Source organism: Chelon labrosus, assembly GCF_963514085.1.
Source record: "Chelon labrosus genome assembly, chromosome: 11".
In the NCBI taxonomy this organism is placed as follows: domain Eukaryota; kingdom Metazoa; phylum Chordata; class Actinopteri; order Mugiliformes; family Mugilidae; genus Chelon; species Chelon labrosus.
The window spans coordinates 29,629,758-29,646,343 of record NC_140344.1 but is presented as its reverse complement, the minus strand read 5'-3'; the positions used below and the strand labels follow the sequence as shown (position 1 = coordinate 29,646,343).

Genomic DNA, 16,586 nt, shown 5'->3' with positions numbered 1-16,586 from the left:
GCACTCAGTATGGGGAATGAAATGACTTGAGTAATTATTGACATTCATATGTGAACACCCCACCTTTCCAGGGCAGGACAGAACTACAGGACAACACACAAGATGACATGAGTCGGCCTATTTTTTCCCACAGAGAAGTTAGAGATGATTCAACAGTAGGAGCTCCTCCACACCCAGGCTTTTGGATACTGCCTTTCAACAGGTAAATACACAATGACACAGTTTGTCCAAGTTATTACAGACATCAAATCTTGAAATATGTCAGGACATCTTCTGTATCCAGGATACATTCCCCCATGTATCTGGTAACTTTCTTATCCTGCTTGATTCAACTTTAAGAATCTTCCCTAAACTGTGCTGTCAGCTCCTCTGGTAGCTATAATCATTACCACATGTCATATGCCACGTCACTGATTTATATAATATTCATCAGAGGGCTTCCAGTGACACCCTGAAAAAGTGTCAACAGTGCATGTAGTTTACTGTACATGTAGTTAGAGGTTTGCTGTAATAGTTGAGTGCATTCATACCATCTAACAGACAGTTTATCTTAATTGTGGTACATTTTGACCTATCCTCTAGTCCAACCCAGGTGTAGACGAATGACAACATTGTCAGCACAAGGCAAAGGCTACAGCAAACCACCTGCACAATTTCAGTCATCGTTTTATTAACTACATTTTTCATTCTCTTTCCTTGGTTCACATGTAGAATGATAATAAAGATAATCTAATCAACACAGAAGAACACTGGAGTAACACTTCCAACAGTGAAGAAGATGATGAAGTCAACACTGAGAACCCTACCACAAGCAAACTGAATGTGGACATTTCAGACTAAAGAAGAGATACAACAGTGCTGTATGCTTGAAAGATGATATGTTTAGTTTAATTAATGACTTGGTTATTTTTAAACGAATGTCTTGACATCAAATTTCTGCTTTTTGTTCATGTGCCAAACTATGTTGTGTTTTAGTTGAGGTACTTACTGAATCACACAGGCCTGTATGTAAAGATTCACATTCTCAAACTCTTATGAAAGGGACTAGAACTTGATCAATAAAGTCAAGTCAATGTTTCTGTTGTTGTGTATGTTTTTAAGGAACATAAAGATAATGCTAGTGAGCACACATACTATTTACTGTAAACTTTTAAAGTCCAGCACTATATGATCTTGAGTTTCTAACGGGGGTAGTACCACAAATAAATTGTGTAGTGGAAAAACCTTTTGATTCTGCTAAATTAAATATATGCACAAGTCAATGACTTGATCTTATTATATACTTGGACTAAGATATACTAAGTATTAGTACTTTGTGGCAGAAAGTAGTAAAAAGTATACCAAAGTACAAGTATAAGCTTTAGTCTCAAAGTATAAGTGTAAGTCTTAGTATATATATACTTAGTCTTAGACTTTCCTTTATACTTTTCAGTATAAGTCAAGTATACTTCACTATACTATTCTTAAGTATATGAAATATAGTATATAAAAAGTAAACTTCAAGTATACTACCTCAATTTTAGTATAAAATAAGTATACTTGTAGTACACTTGAATAAACTTCTTTTTGCTAAGGGAGGTCCCGCAGGCAGTAGGAGCGACTTTCTTAAAGCGGGTTTATGAACGCTTATCGTGAATAACTGTTAATAATATTCACAATCTCAGAAAGTGAAAATGACTCTGTACTTAAAAATATATGTAGCACGTGTCTTAAACTTAAATTACCTTTGCTGCTGTTGTAAATGTTAATGGATTTGACGAGAAACCAAACTACATTTAACTCCCAGTGCTTTTAGAACACGCGTCTCTCTCAGGGGAGGTGAAGTAGCTTCAGCTCTCCCTCTCTGCTAACAAGCCCAAACATTTGGTTGATTTTATAATTATTAATCATACATTATACAGTTTGATAAATTACTGTAAAAATACCCAGTGCCTAAACTTAGCCTGAGCTAAAGCTAGCAGTTAGCAGTTAGCCTGATGAAATGCTCTGAATCAGTTAGCTTCTATTTTAGCCTTTGTTGTGAAATGAATAGTCTTTCAAAGTTGTATACTAGTTAATGTCCTTTTCTGAAATAATAATATATTAATGTAGTAAAACATGCCAGAAGGTCAGACACAGGTTATATAGTTTGCAATCACAATCTGACAGTTATATTTTACATCCAGAAAAAAAAACAAAAAAAAACCAGAACAGTAACTTCTTAAGAAATTTAGTTTTTATTCCTTTTTTCCCACAATAAAATTTCAAGTTTGTAAAAATATCCAGTGAGAACGTTGTACATCCTAGTTCCACAGCAGACAGCCGTCATTACCAGAACAAACATGTACAATAAATATAGGTTTACCATAAATTACTCTTCCAACATTTACTCTTGAGCCCCTGAGTCACTGTGTTACAAATAGAAAAAGGGTTTCGGTTGCTTCAGTGGCTCAGTATTAAATATGTAGAAAACACAAACAATGAGGAGGAAGAGGAGTCCAGTTTTTCTGCTAATATCACTAAATAATTGTCCAATTTTTAGAAGAAAACTAAAGAAAAGCGTGAACCAAATCTTTTCATATAATCAGGAATTATGAAACTATATTACAAACTAATTTAAACAAGTACAAAACAACTGAAACAAGTCCTCACCAGATGATTTTTACTCTTTAATAAACTGTAATTATCTCTTTTTTTTTTAACTAAAGCTCAGTGAGCTGATCCTGGTTTATTTTAAAGGTGATGAAATGATGCATTTATCATTTTACAGGACAGTAAAGCTGGAGGGTAAATCTGCTCTGAGCAACATTTATTTTAAACAGGATGGAGAACGACTGAACACAGGTTCCTCGTTAGGCTTTAGCTTCTTCCTTGAACCAGTTCAGAACGTTCTGCTTATTCTCTTCAATCCACTTCATGTTGGCGATGGTTTTCTCGATGGACTGATCCACGGCCAGGGTCCCGGAGCCGAAACCTACGTCTGAGTTATCAGCCTTGAACTGCTTCAGCTGAAACAACAAACACAAAGAGAATGAATGGTTTTATCATCCCTACACGCTCACATTAAAGTCATGCTCACAGCGTTTTATTGAAGGTTTTATCACATGTTCCATATGTCGGGCCATCAGTAAACTGAGTTTGTTCCACTTGGATGAATATGAGTCAGGTCCATAGACTGTAAAAAAAACAAGTGGACGCCATGACGGCTCCTCAGAGCATGTGGAGCTCCCCCTGGTGTCTGGCTGCAGTATAGAGAGCCGAAGTCCCGCCCCTCTACTTCCAGGTTATGGGACCTATCTTTCGAAAAAATATGAACGGCAGTCTATGGAGAGATCATAATTATTTTCTGGTCCCGATCGAATTGTGGCATGAATTTCACATATGATGTGTGTGAATTTAAAAGATAATTTTTCACGTCAAGAGATAAATTATTTGACGTAAATAAGCTGAACAACATTAGGTTTTGTATGAGATCGCTTAGTGAACTACATCTCTCGTCTCGAACAATGTACGTAACTAGAGAACTATGGCTGTCTCCTTGTTGAGCTTTACCGTCTTCTTCCAGGACGAAGGCAGAAGCATCAAACGAGGTGAAAATCATTATAAATCGGGTCATGTCGAGAGCTGTAGTTACACCAAGGGAGTTTTGGTCGGTTCTGTACGCGCCAGCATGCGGGACTTGTAGTTCGTTTAATTACGTATTTTCCATAGCGTTTTACTGAACTATCTTGCGACAAACTGTGACATTCTTGACATGTAAAATCATTTTTTATTCTGAAAAACAACATATGTATAATCCAAGGCACAAGTCGATCGGGACCAGAAAATAATTTATCTTTCGCCATAGACTGCCGTTCATATTTTTTCGAAAGATAGGTCCCATAACCCGGAAGTAGAGGGGGCGGGACTTCGGCGCTCTATAGTGCATAAGCCCCGCCCTCTCCGTGTTACTGGGTGGGACTTAAGTACGCAACACTTACATGTTATACATGTATATAATATAATGCCAACATGACAATTGACAGTTGCCATGACAACGTGTAACTAAGTGTCTGAACGAGCAGTTGCGCTGTAAGCTAACTGACCTCAAGCTAAACTTTAGTTCAGTCAGATTGTCACTCAGTTTGATCAACAGGAGGAGGAGGAGACACGGCGGCCATCTTGGCTCTACAGTCAATGGGACGGACAAATCCTGTTTCCTTTCCCCATTAATGTTCAGAAAGTCTCAAGACTCTGGAGTCTCTGGACATTAATGGATCATCAGAGAACCACTGGATGGAGACAGGATCAGAACAGGTTCCTCCAGGTCCAGGTGAGTATCAGGTCATTACCAGACTCTAGTCATGTGAGCTTCAGGTGGACTCCACCCACAGATGTTCCTGATAAAAACCTAAACCCTCCACCAGACATGTAGAGCTGGACACTTGGAGGAAACGTCTTCTACAAACACAACAAGTCCAGATGAGTTTGTTTCAGTTTTTGATTCTGGATTTCTCGTTAAAACTCTGCACCGCCACGTTACTGAGACTCTGAACCAAACGGACTCACTTCTACTGAGTCACTGAGTATTTTTAAATTACTAGTACACAAACATCTGACGTCTATAGTCGGTAGTTGGAACTTGTGTGATTTGAACTAACGATGGGAGGATGAATGACGGTGATTGAATAAAACCATAACACATCCAACCGGCCTGTCAACACGGTGAGCTCTGATTGGTTCAGCCCACGGGGACTCATGGTTTCATACAGGTGCGAAGTTGTGATGCGTTGAAGCTTCAGGTCAGAACTTTAACGTAAAAGCCTTCGACCTGGACTCGATGATTAGAGACGTGGCCACAGCTGCAGAACATGAGGAGATATGTCTCACCTGCTGAAGCTCGAACTCAGTGGAGAAGCGTTTGGTGATGCCGTTGATGAGGTTGGAGAAGGAGAACGATCCACCACCGTACCTGAGAGAGGAACCAGAGCCAGACATTAATAAATCTACTATCTTATCGATCTCTGTTTCAGTCGGTTCAATCTCAGCTTCATTAGAAATGATCCACACTGAAGCGTTGACCTGCAGACAGAGCTGATCCAATCAGATCAGAAAGTCGGACTCACTCTTTGAAGATGTACGACCAGTGGGCTCTGATGAAGTCCCAGGCCAGAGACTGACCGATCACATTGTTGCCGATGTAGACGATGGTGGAGGTGGCGTCCTGCTTTCTGATCTTTGCGGGGTCCAGGGTGTACTCCAGGTACCTGGGCAGAGTTAACATGAGCTAATCTAACCCTTTATTTATCTCCGTGTGTCTCTTGGTGTGAATGAACTCACCTGTTGAGCAGCCAGGGCTCTTTGGAGCAGGACATTGCGTAGCGGAGTTTATCCGCCTCACTAGCGATGGATGCACTCTTAAACTCTGACCAAGCAAAATCCCACTCAGCGGCGCCGCCAGCTGCGATGGCGTAACAGTACACAGTGGTGCGCAGGTTGGGGTGGATGCTGCAGAAAGATGTTCAAGTTCAAATGAATCAGGGTTGATGTTTAGGGGAGCAGAACAACGAGACTGGGACGCGTTCACTCACTTGTTTACACTAGTGTTCCTCCACGCTTGGAACCAGTTTGTCACCAGATCCAGGCAGTCCTTCATACCCGTCCTACAGGCCAGGCTGATGGCGTTCACCTGGTTGTACCTGGAGGACAGAGACAGGGGAAGGACACATGAAGACTGTCAGACATGTTCACAGCGTTAGATTTATTAACGAAGATGATGACAAAAATTATTCCCCATCAACCAAGACGTTAACAATCTGAAACTAATATGTGACGATTAAAACCATGAGGGAATGTTATTTGACATGATCAGGTGTTAATAGGAATACCAGACATTCAAAGTACATGACCTCGGTCAGGACTATGAAGTTAAAGAAGTCTCATCTAAGAACTTTACTAGTTACATGAAGACATTGACCTCTGACCTTTCACTGACAGATATTTAAACAGTAGATAATGTGGATAATGGAGCCGTCTGTTTGTTTTTTCTGTGAAATAAAAACGCTTCCAAAACTACAACTTTTAAATCAGTCAGTCTGTTGTACTCACTGGTCCATGTGTCCATCTGGGACTTTGGTCCAGTTATCCGTCAAGTTCTTGTAGTGTTTGAACAGTCCTTCGACCTGATTCCTCAGATAATCCTACAAACAACAGAGAAGACTCAACTCAGGGAACATGACTCGTGTGAAGGTCAGGATCTCATCAGCAGGTTATCTGAGCTTCCTTTTCCTCAGGTGTTCACTCACCTGCATGGGGCCGTAAACCTCTGTGCGGTCGAACATGAGGTAGAAGAAGTCCAGGTTATCCAGCGCCGACTCCCACGGCATGTAATCCCTCTCGTCTTTCAGGAACTTGGTGGTGTTGAGGGCCAGTGTGGTCGGGATGATCTTCGCTCTAAAGAGATTCAACATCACAAAGTCTTCTTCAGGTCTAAATGACTGGTTTAGGTTTTCATTAGACACTCCTAACTTCTCATAGCCTGTCGTATCCAGACTCACTTCTTAGTTCTACATTTCTACCACATTCTGGGAAACCATAAGACAGGCAGAAACACATCCAGGTATTTGGACTTTATTTGTCAGATGGTGCTTTGGACTGGACTTGGACAGAGGATGATAAACACCCCAACTTTTCAACAACTTTGTGGGTGAGGGAAGGTGGGCTGACCTCCAGGGTAAACCTCCACAAGGAACTTCCTACATTTAGAACTGAAGACTTGGATGAAGACCGACACATCCAGCTGTCTTAGTGTCAGCTTGGTTTATTTTGGACGTACAGGAACAGGTCCAGAGCTTCTGTTCAGTTTATTTAGTCCAGTCTTACCTTGCCAGGTTGAAGGCGTCGTCCACCAGCTGAGCTCTGTTGATCACTGGAATCGCCTTACAAAAAAACAGATCAACAAATCTCAGAAACATCCAAAAAACAAAACAAAAACAAATCTAGAAACACAACAATGAGTTTGTCTCAAAGTGTTCAGCTCTGAATGACTGGTGGAGAGTTTAGGATTAAACAGTTTAAGAAACTCATGGTGGTAAATGCCCCTACATTCTGCTACAAAATATTCTGAAGGCAAGTGTAAAGCATAGTCTGTATACATAGGCGCCGGAACCGTGGGTGCTCCGGTGCTCGAGCACCCACGGAAAATACTGAGCACCCACGTGTGCCAGACCAAGACAGGTGGCATTGATTCTTAATTTCCCACGAAGCTGATCGCGTTTAGTTCAACCTTTCATCTCCAATCCTATCTGTATTTTTGAAGAGTGGGCTGTCCTGAAAAATAGCCTACTTTATGGCTTTAGTATCGAGTCTATGCGTGTGTGTTCGTGTCGGCCGCTGTCCATTTGCTAAGGTTCTGAAATGCGAAACGGCTGTTTTTTTGTTAAAGGGCGTGCGCTCATGAGCACCCACAGAGGAAAACATAAATCGGCGCCTATGTCTGTATATAAATATGGACACCACGTCTCCTCTTCCTCTCATTGGTCAAACTGACTCTATGTTCCCGGGGATACGGGCGGCGCCATCTTGTGAGTTTGGATCCAGAGTCTGATCAGTACGGTCTGAGGGCGGAGCCACGTGGAGCCGTGATATTGATGCCCCGCCCACACTTCCTCCAGACTCACTCATGTTTTAGTTTCATTAATACTACGCTCTGCTCTACCTCCACCTGGTACAAGGAGATGATGGATTATACACTGGACTTACTTATTCTACAATCACTTTATGGAGCGGTTGTCATGGCAACTGGTTGTCACCATTATGTCACATCCTGTTTCAATTCAATTTCAATTTTCAATTCAATTCAATTTCAATTTTCAATAGCGTCAAATAATAGCGTCAAATAACTAAAACAAAACTTATCCAAAAGATTGACTCTTGAACATTCACCAACATTATATTAACTACCTAAAATGACAGAAACCATCCTTGAAAAAAAATATATTTGATGTGTATTTTAGGGTTTTAGTTTGTCCCAAGTCCCGCCCACTAACATGGAGGGGGTGGAGCTTATGACCTATACTGCAGCCAGCCACCAGGGGGAGCTCTACTTGGTTTGGCTTAACTTTAACAGAGCTGTTCTGCCTTCATCGTCATACTGTCTATGGTTCAGACGAGCTCGTCTTTGTCTCATCCTTGAAGCCTGTTTGTGATCAGAGTCGTCTTACTGTGTGGTTGGTCTGTAGAGTCGTCAGCAGCTTGTTCCAGTTGTTCATGTCGTAGTTGACTCTGTAGTAACCGACCACGTTGAGGTTGGCCAACAGCCAGTCACTCCCTGAAGTCTTCATCGCATTCATGGTGGCTACAGACGACACAGAGATTATTTACAGCTGGAGTCAGACGTTTAGGTTGAAGACATTCAAACTGACCATTTAACTGCTTCAGGTCAGGACATCTACTTTATGCTTTACAAAAATCATTTCACGCCCCAGAACAACAGACTCCAAAAGCTGAACTGTCTGTATCTCTGTATGAATTTACAACATCTGTCTGAACATCTGTCTCCAAGAACACCTTTAGTCTCTGGACGTTAGTGGATCATCAGAGAACCACTGACTAGAGACAAGATCAGAGCAGGTTCCTCCAGGTCCAGGTGAGTATCAGGTCATTAACAGACTCTAGTCATGTGACTTCAGGTGTTCCTATTAAACATTATGGTGGTTTGAGTCCACATGAGTCTCTGCTAGCAAAATAATCAACACTTTCCCAATTAAAACCAAACTTTCTTGGAAGTATTCTGTGAGTTATTGACCAGTAGAAACAGTTTCCTTTTAAGGAAATATTTAGAAAAGTTTATCTGAAAATGTGAGGAAACTAAAACGTTAGATGTATTTCTCTGTTACATGTTAATCTCTTGTAAGTGAAAGCTGTTTTCTTTAAGGCTCAGTGATCATGTCAATAAATCTGACTCATCCTGCAGCCACGATAAGAAAGTGGTGGCATCATCTTACTGGTTTTGGTCTCCAGCCACGTTGGCTGCTGGACCAGTCCGTTCTTCATCCACTTGATTGGAACGATCCATTCATAGCTGCAACAGACACACGAGTAGTTCTTGTTCTTTACCCAGATTTTTATGAAACGATATCAAATGAAGGTTAGATTAAAGGATGGAGGGTAAATACTTGTAGGTTGATGGAGTGGTGACCACAGAGTCTGGATCCAGCAGGAAGTGTTTCTGGGATACTTCCCCGGTCTGGGTGTTGATGGTGACCACAGGGAAGCCCATCTGCAGCACCCAGGTGTTCATGATGTCATGGAGTTTCTTAGGAAGAGCTGTTTTGTTGGCTTCCACGGCCTGAGGAGACAAACAGAAACCATCAGTCTGCTGTCCCACTAACTAAACACCGCGATACCAGAGTAAAACCAGATCTGAGGTCAATAAACCGAGCTGAAACAAGGACTGATGGATGGAAGGAGGTGGAGGAGGAGGTAGAGGAGGAGGTGAAGGAGGAGGTGGAGGAGGAGGAAGAGGAGGAGTTAAAGGAGGAGGTGGAGGAGGAGGTGAAGGAGGAGGTGGAGGAGGAGGAGGAAGAGGAGGAGTTAAAGGAGGAGGTGGAGGAGGAGGAAGAGGAGGAGTTAAAGGAGGAGGTGGAGGAGGAGGTGAAGGAACAATCAGCCTGTAAATGTTTATTCTGGTTTAGACTGAGGCTTTAAATCAGCTGGATGTGTAAACGTTAGCGTACCATCTGCAGGTGATCCCAGAGGTCGGTGTAGACGGCGTTCCCAAACCTGAACGTATCCAGGTAGCTCTGCAGGAACAGAGAACACAGAGAATGAAGAACAATTAATGAATTAACATCTGAAATTATAGCTGTGGACACACTGACTACAGCTGAAGAGTCTCAGGTTGTGAATTAAATGACATTAAATGTAATTTTAAATGTAATTAACAGATAAAAGGAGAGTCTTTCTTTATATTGAGAATCAAGAACAGTTTTAATTTTTTTATCAGAAGCCAGTCTGTACATCTGAACCGATATCTACTCTCAGTCTGGTCATCACACAGATGTGATGATGAGGTAAATGTGTCGGGTTTTTACCTTGAGTCCCATCGTGAAGACGTCTTCAGTCAGGAAGTCTGACAGCATCCTGAGGACGGACGCTCCCTGAGGACACGGTTAAAGGTCAGATCATAATGAACATATCAAAGGTGGAATACGAGGAGAAATAATGACGTTTATGTTCTGATGTTCAAGATAAAAATAAATATAATGTGAGTGGTAAGATCAGCAAAGGTTTTATGAATTTAAAGTTCCTCTGTAAAGCTTCAGTGTGACGACTAATAATCTAAACACAAATATAAGGGATGTAGATAACACAATAAATCACTTCATGTTAACTTGTTTTTATAAATTAAAATATATTAAAAATAGTCATGTTGGCTCCTGGGTTGTGTCTCTCTGTCTCTCTGTGTCTCTGTGGTCGTCTCTGTCTGAGGCCGTCATCCGTCCACATGGATGTGTCCTGGTGTTGTTACCTGGCCAGGTGAGCGTGTGCTTACCTTGCTGTATGAGATGGCGTCGAACAGCTCGCTGATCTGCGCCGGCTTCTGGATGTCGTCTTCTTTAGAGGACAACGGGTGAGACGAGGCCAGGGCGTCCACGGCAAACACTCTGTGGACGTCGTTGAGGACGATGAGGTCCGCCTGTAGAGGGACAAAGGACACGGAGAAAAGGTCAAAGGTTCAAACTTCACCAAACATAACTTGCACCGACGTGTGAGGCCACGGGGCGGTGGACGGGTTCGTACCACGTTCCAGTCCGGTTCAGCTTCGTTGGCTCCGAGATACTCGACGTAGGAGGCAAAGCCTTCGTTGAGCCACAGGTCGTTCCACCACCTCAGGGTCACCAGGTTACCGAACCACTGCAAGGACAGCATGGAGGACAGGTGTGAGGGACAAGACAGAGACACAGAGAGACACTGTTCACATCAACACAGCCTCAGGTTTTTATCAAGAGGAGCAAACTACATTCATCCATTCATCTTCTGTAACCTCTTGACCTGTGAAGGGTCATGGGGGGCTGGAGCCTATCCCAGCTGTCATTGGTCTAGAGGGGGGGTCCACCCTGGACAGGTCTCCAGTCTATCCCAGCTGTCATTGGTCTAGAGGGGGGGTCCACCCTGGACAGGTCTCCAGTCTATCCCAGCTGTCATTGGTCTAGAGGGGGGGTCCACCCTGGACAGGTCTCCAGTCTATCCCAGCTGTCATTGGTCTAGAGGGGGGGTCCACCCTGGACAGGTCTCCAGTCTATCACAGGGCTAACACAGAGAGACACTCACACCTACGGCCAATTTAGAATCACCAATGAACCTAACCAGCATGTCTTTGGACGGTGGGAGGAAGCTGGAGAACCTGGAGAGAACCCACGCAGACACAGGGAGAACATGCAGACTACACACAGAAAGGAACCAGTGGGCCTGGATTAGAACCCAGAACCTTCTGGCTGGGAGGCATCAGTGATGACCACCTCTCCACTGTGACGCACAAACTACATGTGACCATTTAATCTTTGGTTAACACTTTAGTGACATCTAGTGGTGAGACTACAGACTGCAGGCAACTAAAGACCCTGCATGTCTAAAGCCGGGCATACACTGTGCGATTGTCGGCTCATTTTGAGACGATTTGCCACTTGTGCGACTATTTTTTTGAATCGGGCTGAATTTCGGCTCAATCGCGTGTCGTGCTTCGTGCAGTATACGTGGGGTAACGAGGACAGATTAACACCTCACGACGACCTCCCGATCACAAATCGTGTGCTTGCAAGAAAATCAAACTTGTTTGAAATCCTGGTCGCTCCTCGTGAAGGTATCACACAATGGAAGCAGCGCCACGAGCCGATTTGCCTCAACCTCTCGCACAGAGCATGCGCGATCGCTGAAGTTACGTCTAAACAACTTCGATGTGCGTCTCCCACTTCCGGGTTCCTCTTCTTCTTCTACTTCTTTTTGCCGTTGCCGTTCCGGATACAAAAGTCAGACGTGTGGTATATGGACGTACAGTGTGAGCAGTCAAGTCGCATCAGAGCATCAGGCCGTATAGTGTGAGAACATGATTTGTAGGCCTTGAACTTTTGAACTCAGCGAACTAGTCGTGCAGTTTGAGATGGAGCTGAATCAAAGGATTTAAAATATCTTACAGTGTATGCCCGGCCTTGGAGGAGGAGGTAAAGGAGGAGTTAGAGGAGGAGGTAAAGGAGGAGTCATCACCATGTGAGCCAGCTCGTGGGCGATGATGGTGGCGATCCTCTCCTTGTTGGAGTTGGAGGAGAAGCGCTCGTCGTAGAGGAGAGCCGTCTCTCTGTAGGTGATCAGACCCCAGTTCTCCATCGCTCCAGCATTAAAGTCTGGGAGAGCAATCTGATCTGAGGAGGAGGAGGAGGAGGACACAACATTAATTATTTATTATTAGAAGGTGTGTGTAGGGTGTATAGAGTCCAGTGATGTGATCTGTTAATGAATGAGGTCAAGTATCTTGTCTCTACATCGTAAAGAGTCAGAGGTCAGAGGTCAGAGGTGATGATAGAAGCATACAGCAAGTGACCAGGACTGCCTTCTTTCACCTGCATAATATCCTCAACTTCAGGAACATCCTGTCTCAGAGTGATGCTGAAAAACTAGCTCATACATTCCTCCTCTCCTCTCTCTTCTCTCTCTCCTCTGTCTCTACCCGTCCGGCCTCAGGCAGATGGTTCCTCCATATGAGCTTAAGGTTCTGCTCAAGGTTTCTTCCTGTTAAAGGGAGTTTGTCCTGCCACCGTCACCTTTAGGCTGGACTTTGTAAAGAGTCTTGAGACCATTTTTTATATAATATAATATTTATATTTTACATAAACTGAATTGAGCTGAATCCCACAGGACGCAAACCTTAACTTCATGTCCAGTTATATTTTCAGCCCTAACTTCCTGGATGAGGCCAGGATCTTCAGCGAGTGGTGGACTTACCAGACTTGGGCAGAGGGTAGCTGGAGTTGAAATACTCCTCAAAGAACTTGAGGATGGGTCCAGTTTTGTTGAGGGCGTACTGTCCTTGGCCGGCGGCGATGGCTGGTTTCCGAGCAAAGATACGGATCTGAACCGGCGCAGAGAATAAAAACACTGCGTCACAGATAGGATTCATCTAAGATGGATGACGTGTTTGTGTGTGATCAGGTACCAGAACTCCATCGATGGTGTTGCTGATGAAGTCGTAGTCGCTGACGATGAACGCCAGCAGGTAGGTGGACATCTTCTCCGTCTGCTCAAAGACAGTCTGCTGCAGCTTCTGGCCGTCGATGGTGACCTCTGTTGTTTCTGTAGAGGAGGTTTGATTTTCAGAGTTTAATTCTGAACTGAATGAGCTTTAACTCCAGATGAATGACAGTGAGCTGAACCTGACCTAGCTCTCTCCCGTTGGACAGCGCCATGGTGTCCGGGTCGTGGATCAGAGTGATGTTAAAATAAGCCTTCATGGCCGGCTCGTCAAAGCAGGGGAACGCCTTCCTGGCGTCGGTCGGCTGCATCTGAGTGGTAGCAACGACCCTGATGAGGAAACACACCATCAGTACACACCATCAACACACACCATCAACACACACCATCAACACACACTATGGAGTCCAACATCATATGACATTATATCCATTTAAAACCATTATCGCTTGCAATCATCTAGTTGTTTATTTCTCGTCTCTTTCTAATCCTTATTTGTCTCTTTGTGTTTCTTTTTTTTTACATTTTAAATATTGAGTCTCTGAGGACTGATGTTAACACTAAACCTACTTTGGGACTCCGTTCTCCACGTATTCGCTCCGGTAGAAGCCTCCCAGGTCGTCGGCCAGCTCTCCGGTGAACTCAGTGTAGAGCTGGTACCTGTGGCCCTTCACCAGTTTCCCATCCAGTTCCAGGACCAGGAACTGGGTCACGGTCTGGAGCCAGGAGGTCTTGATGGCGGGGGCTGTGCCTCCACTGGCGGAGGTGAGTCTCGCCATCTTATCACCATCCAGCTTGGTGTAGTTGAGTTTATTGGAGTGGATGAGAATCAGGTCGGTGTCCTCCACGCACTCAAACTCCACGGTGGATTCACCTGAAGCACAAATAACATCATGAGTCAGAGGAGGAGTTAGAGGAGGAGTTAGAGGAGGAGGAGTTAAAGTAGGAGGAGTTAGAGGAGGAATCAAAGGGGGTTAGAGGAGGAGGAGTTAGGGGAGGAGTCGGGGGGGAGTTAGAGGAGGAAGAGTCACAAACCAAACCTTTCAGTCCCAATAAAAACTAAAAACAGCATCCAGTGATTCAGTTACAGATCAGTTAACAGTTCACATAATGTTTCTGAGCTCAGTCTTTATATTTAGAATCATTAAGATGTTAGATCTGGGCTAAAGCTAACAGCTATAGCTAACAGCTAAAGCTAACAGCTAAAGCTAACCTAGCTGCACTGATTGATGGCTTTGCAGGATGTTGATCCATCATCAGTTCCTTTTTGCTGATGACTGTGACAGTGAAGTTAAATCCTGATGATGTTCATTATCTGCTAATTTAAAGAGATCAGCTCAGGATGAGGATCTAGTAATTTGGTGGAATTAATCCACCAAAAGGTAAAGACATGAACACCGAAAGACGAAGCAGAAACTCCTCAACGTGATCAAATAGAATAAATAAAACAGAAGCTGTTATTAGATTTTAATCTTAGATATTCAGATGGAGCGGATGTGGCTCAGTAGGTAGAGGTACCTCCCTTCACATTTGTTTAATTCTATAAAGTCCATACATATACGTTGGAACAGGAATTGTTGTTTTGGAAACCGTCCTCTCTTAGGTCTTATATTACCTTGTGTATTATTATATAGCACAAAAATGTTGACAGTAGTTTGAGAATCCATATGCAGTAAACACTTTATCATCCATGACAAGGTCACGTCTCAATAAAGCAGCATACTTAAACTGTTTTTAGAAATACACATTTATATTTAATTGTCATAACATGAAATGTATTAATTATATTTATCAACTCAAAATAAATGAGTTTATCCATATTTTAGGACTGCCATGTGCACCTGCGTCTGAAAACCTGTACAATCCGTCCATATAGTCCCCGTCCTCGTCCCCGTCCTCCAGCACAGTTCACTGGTACTGACAGCAGCAACATATCTGCTCCATGGGAAAGTCATCTTTTTGGAAAGTATTCCTGTTTTGAGCTTGTTCAAAATTCACCTAGTTGTCAAATAACTTATATCACCAAAATATGTAAATTCAGCCGTGTCAAGGCTACCTGATTTGAATTTAGCCAAAGTTACCACACTAGATAAGTATTCTGTCCTCTCCACCAACCACAGGAGTGAGTTACTGTGGTATGTCGACCTCGGCTACGACAACAACAACAACAAAGTACGTTTGTAAAAGAATTTAACAGGAAGTGTCCTTGAGCAAGACACTGAAGCCCCAGTGTGTGGCACTAGTGTGTGAATGTGTGTGCGGCACTAGTGTGTGTGTGGCACTAGTGTGTGTGTGGCACTCGCGTGTGAATGTGTGTGTGACTGTGAAGAGAAACAAGTAGATAGATAGATACTTTATTGATCCCGAAGGAAATTCAAGGTAGAAACAACAAGAACATTTACCATGTGATGCTTCTACTGGAGCTCTATTGATTCTGACTGATTATGTCAATGAACAATAAAAGTGTGTGTTGATGCAGAGTAAAAGATTTCAGGCTGAATAAAAAACAAATAATCTATGTTTTATTGCTTGTAAAATAACTGGCGTGTCCTCCAGCTGAGCTACACGTTAAAGACTAATAATCCATCTTTAAGAACTAACTTGAATTCCTGATGCTCTCTGTCTGTTTGTCATTATTTCTGGTCTTTGTTTGTCTCTAAGAGAACTCAGTGCACCACAATAAACAACAATAAACAACAAATTCATCTTTAATCATTAACTTATTTTAACAGCTGAATGTTTTTTTATTGCTGTCATCCATCGATCGTTAAAGATTCTTCCAGTGTGTTTTGGAGTTCTGGACAGATTTGATGCCCTTCATCTAAACACTGAACTCTAACCAGAACCAGGCTGCCTCCGCTATTCAGTGGTTTAATAGCTCCTGATATTTATTCTTTTATTTCTGCTGCAGACTTTCAGATATCTCTCTGACCTGCAGCGTCGTCCAGTCACTGATTAAATCTGAACATGTCTTCAGGATTTCAGGGAGTTAATGAAACGTATGGAGCCGTTAAATGTCATCTATCAGTCAGTATCCTCTGAGAGGAGAAGGATGTAGGAGATGATGAAGTCTTACCGGTGAAGATGAACAGTCCAGTTGTTGGGTCTTTAGTCAGCCGGGGCCACAGGGTGACCTTATAGTGGATGGGCTCCAGGGTCTTGGGCAGCCGGTACTGGTCCCAGGGTTTGTTGGAGGGCGGGGAGGTGGTGACGGTGGGCTTGGACGTCGTCCCTCCATCCGTTGGTGACACAGATTGATTATTGTTTTTGGCCTTTTCCTGCGAGTAAACGACAGACAGAGCGATGATGGTGGCCAGGGCGGCGGCGCCCACGACCACCGCCACTATGCCAGTGGCTTTGCTCATGTAGAAACCTTTCCCCAT

The 16,586-nt window shown here is 43.3% G+C and overlaps 1 protein-coding gene across 1 annotated transcript; it reads right to left on the bottom strand.

Moving 5' to 3' along the window:
- Nucleotides 1-2,614: 2,614 nt before the first annotated feature.
- LOC311495326 (aminopeptidase N-like) lies at nt 2,615-16,586 on the bottom strand (the record flags this gene model as incomplete). Its single annotated transcript, XM_084554738.1, has 21 exons — nt 2,615-2,987; nt 4,849-4,930; nt 5,085-5,225; nt 5,299-5,466; nt 5,550-5,657; nt 6,067-6,158; nt 6,264-6,411; nt 6,841-6,896; nt 8,181-8,314; nt 8,964-9,040; nt 9,135-9,307; nt 9,696-9,761; nt 10,053-10,118; nt 10,514-10,657; nt 10,762-10,875; nt 12,223-12,377; nt 12,958-13,084; nt 13,169-13,305; nt 13,391-13,533; nt 13,774-14,077; nt 16,280-16,586. The coding sequence occupies 21 exons, from the start codon at nt 16,584-16,586 to the stop codon at nt 2,832-2,834; spliced, it is 2,898 nt and encodes a 965-aa protein (XP_084410864.1). The 3' UTR covers nt 2,615-2,831.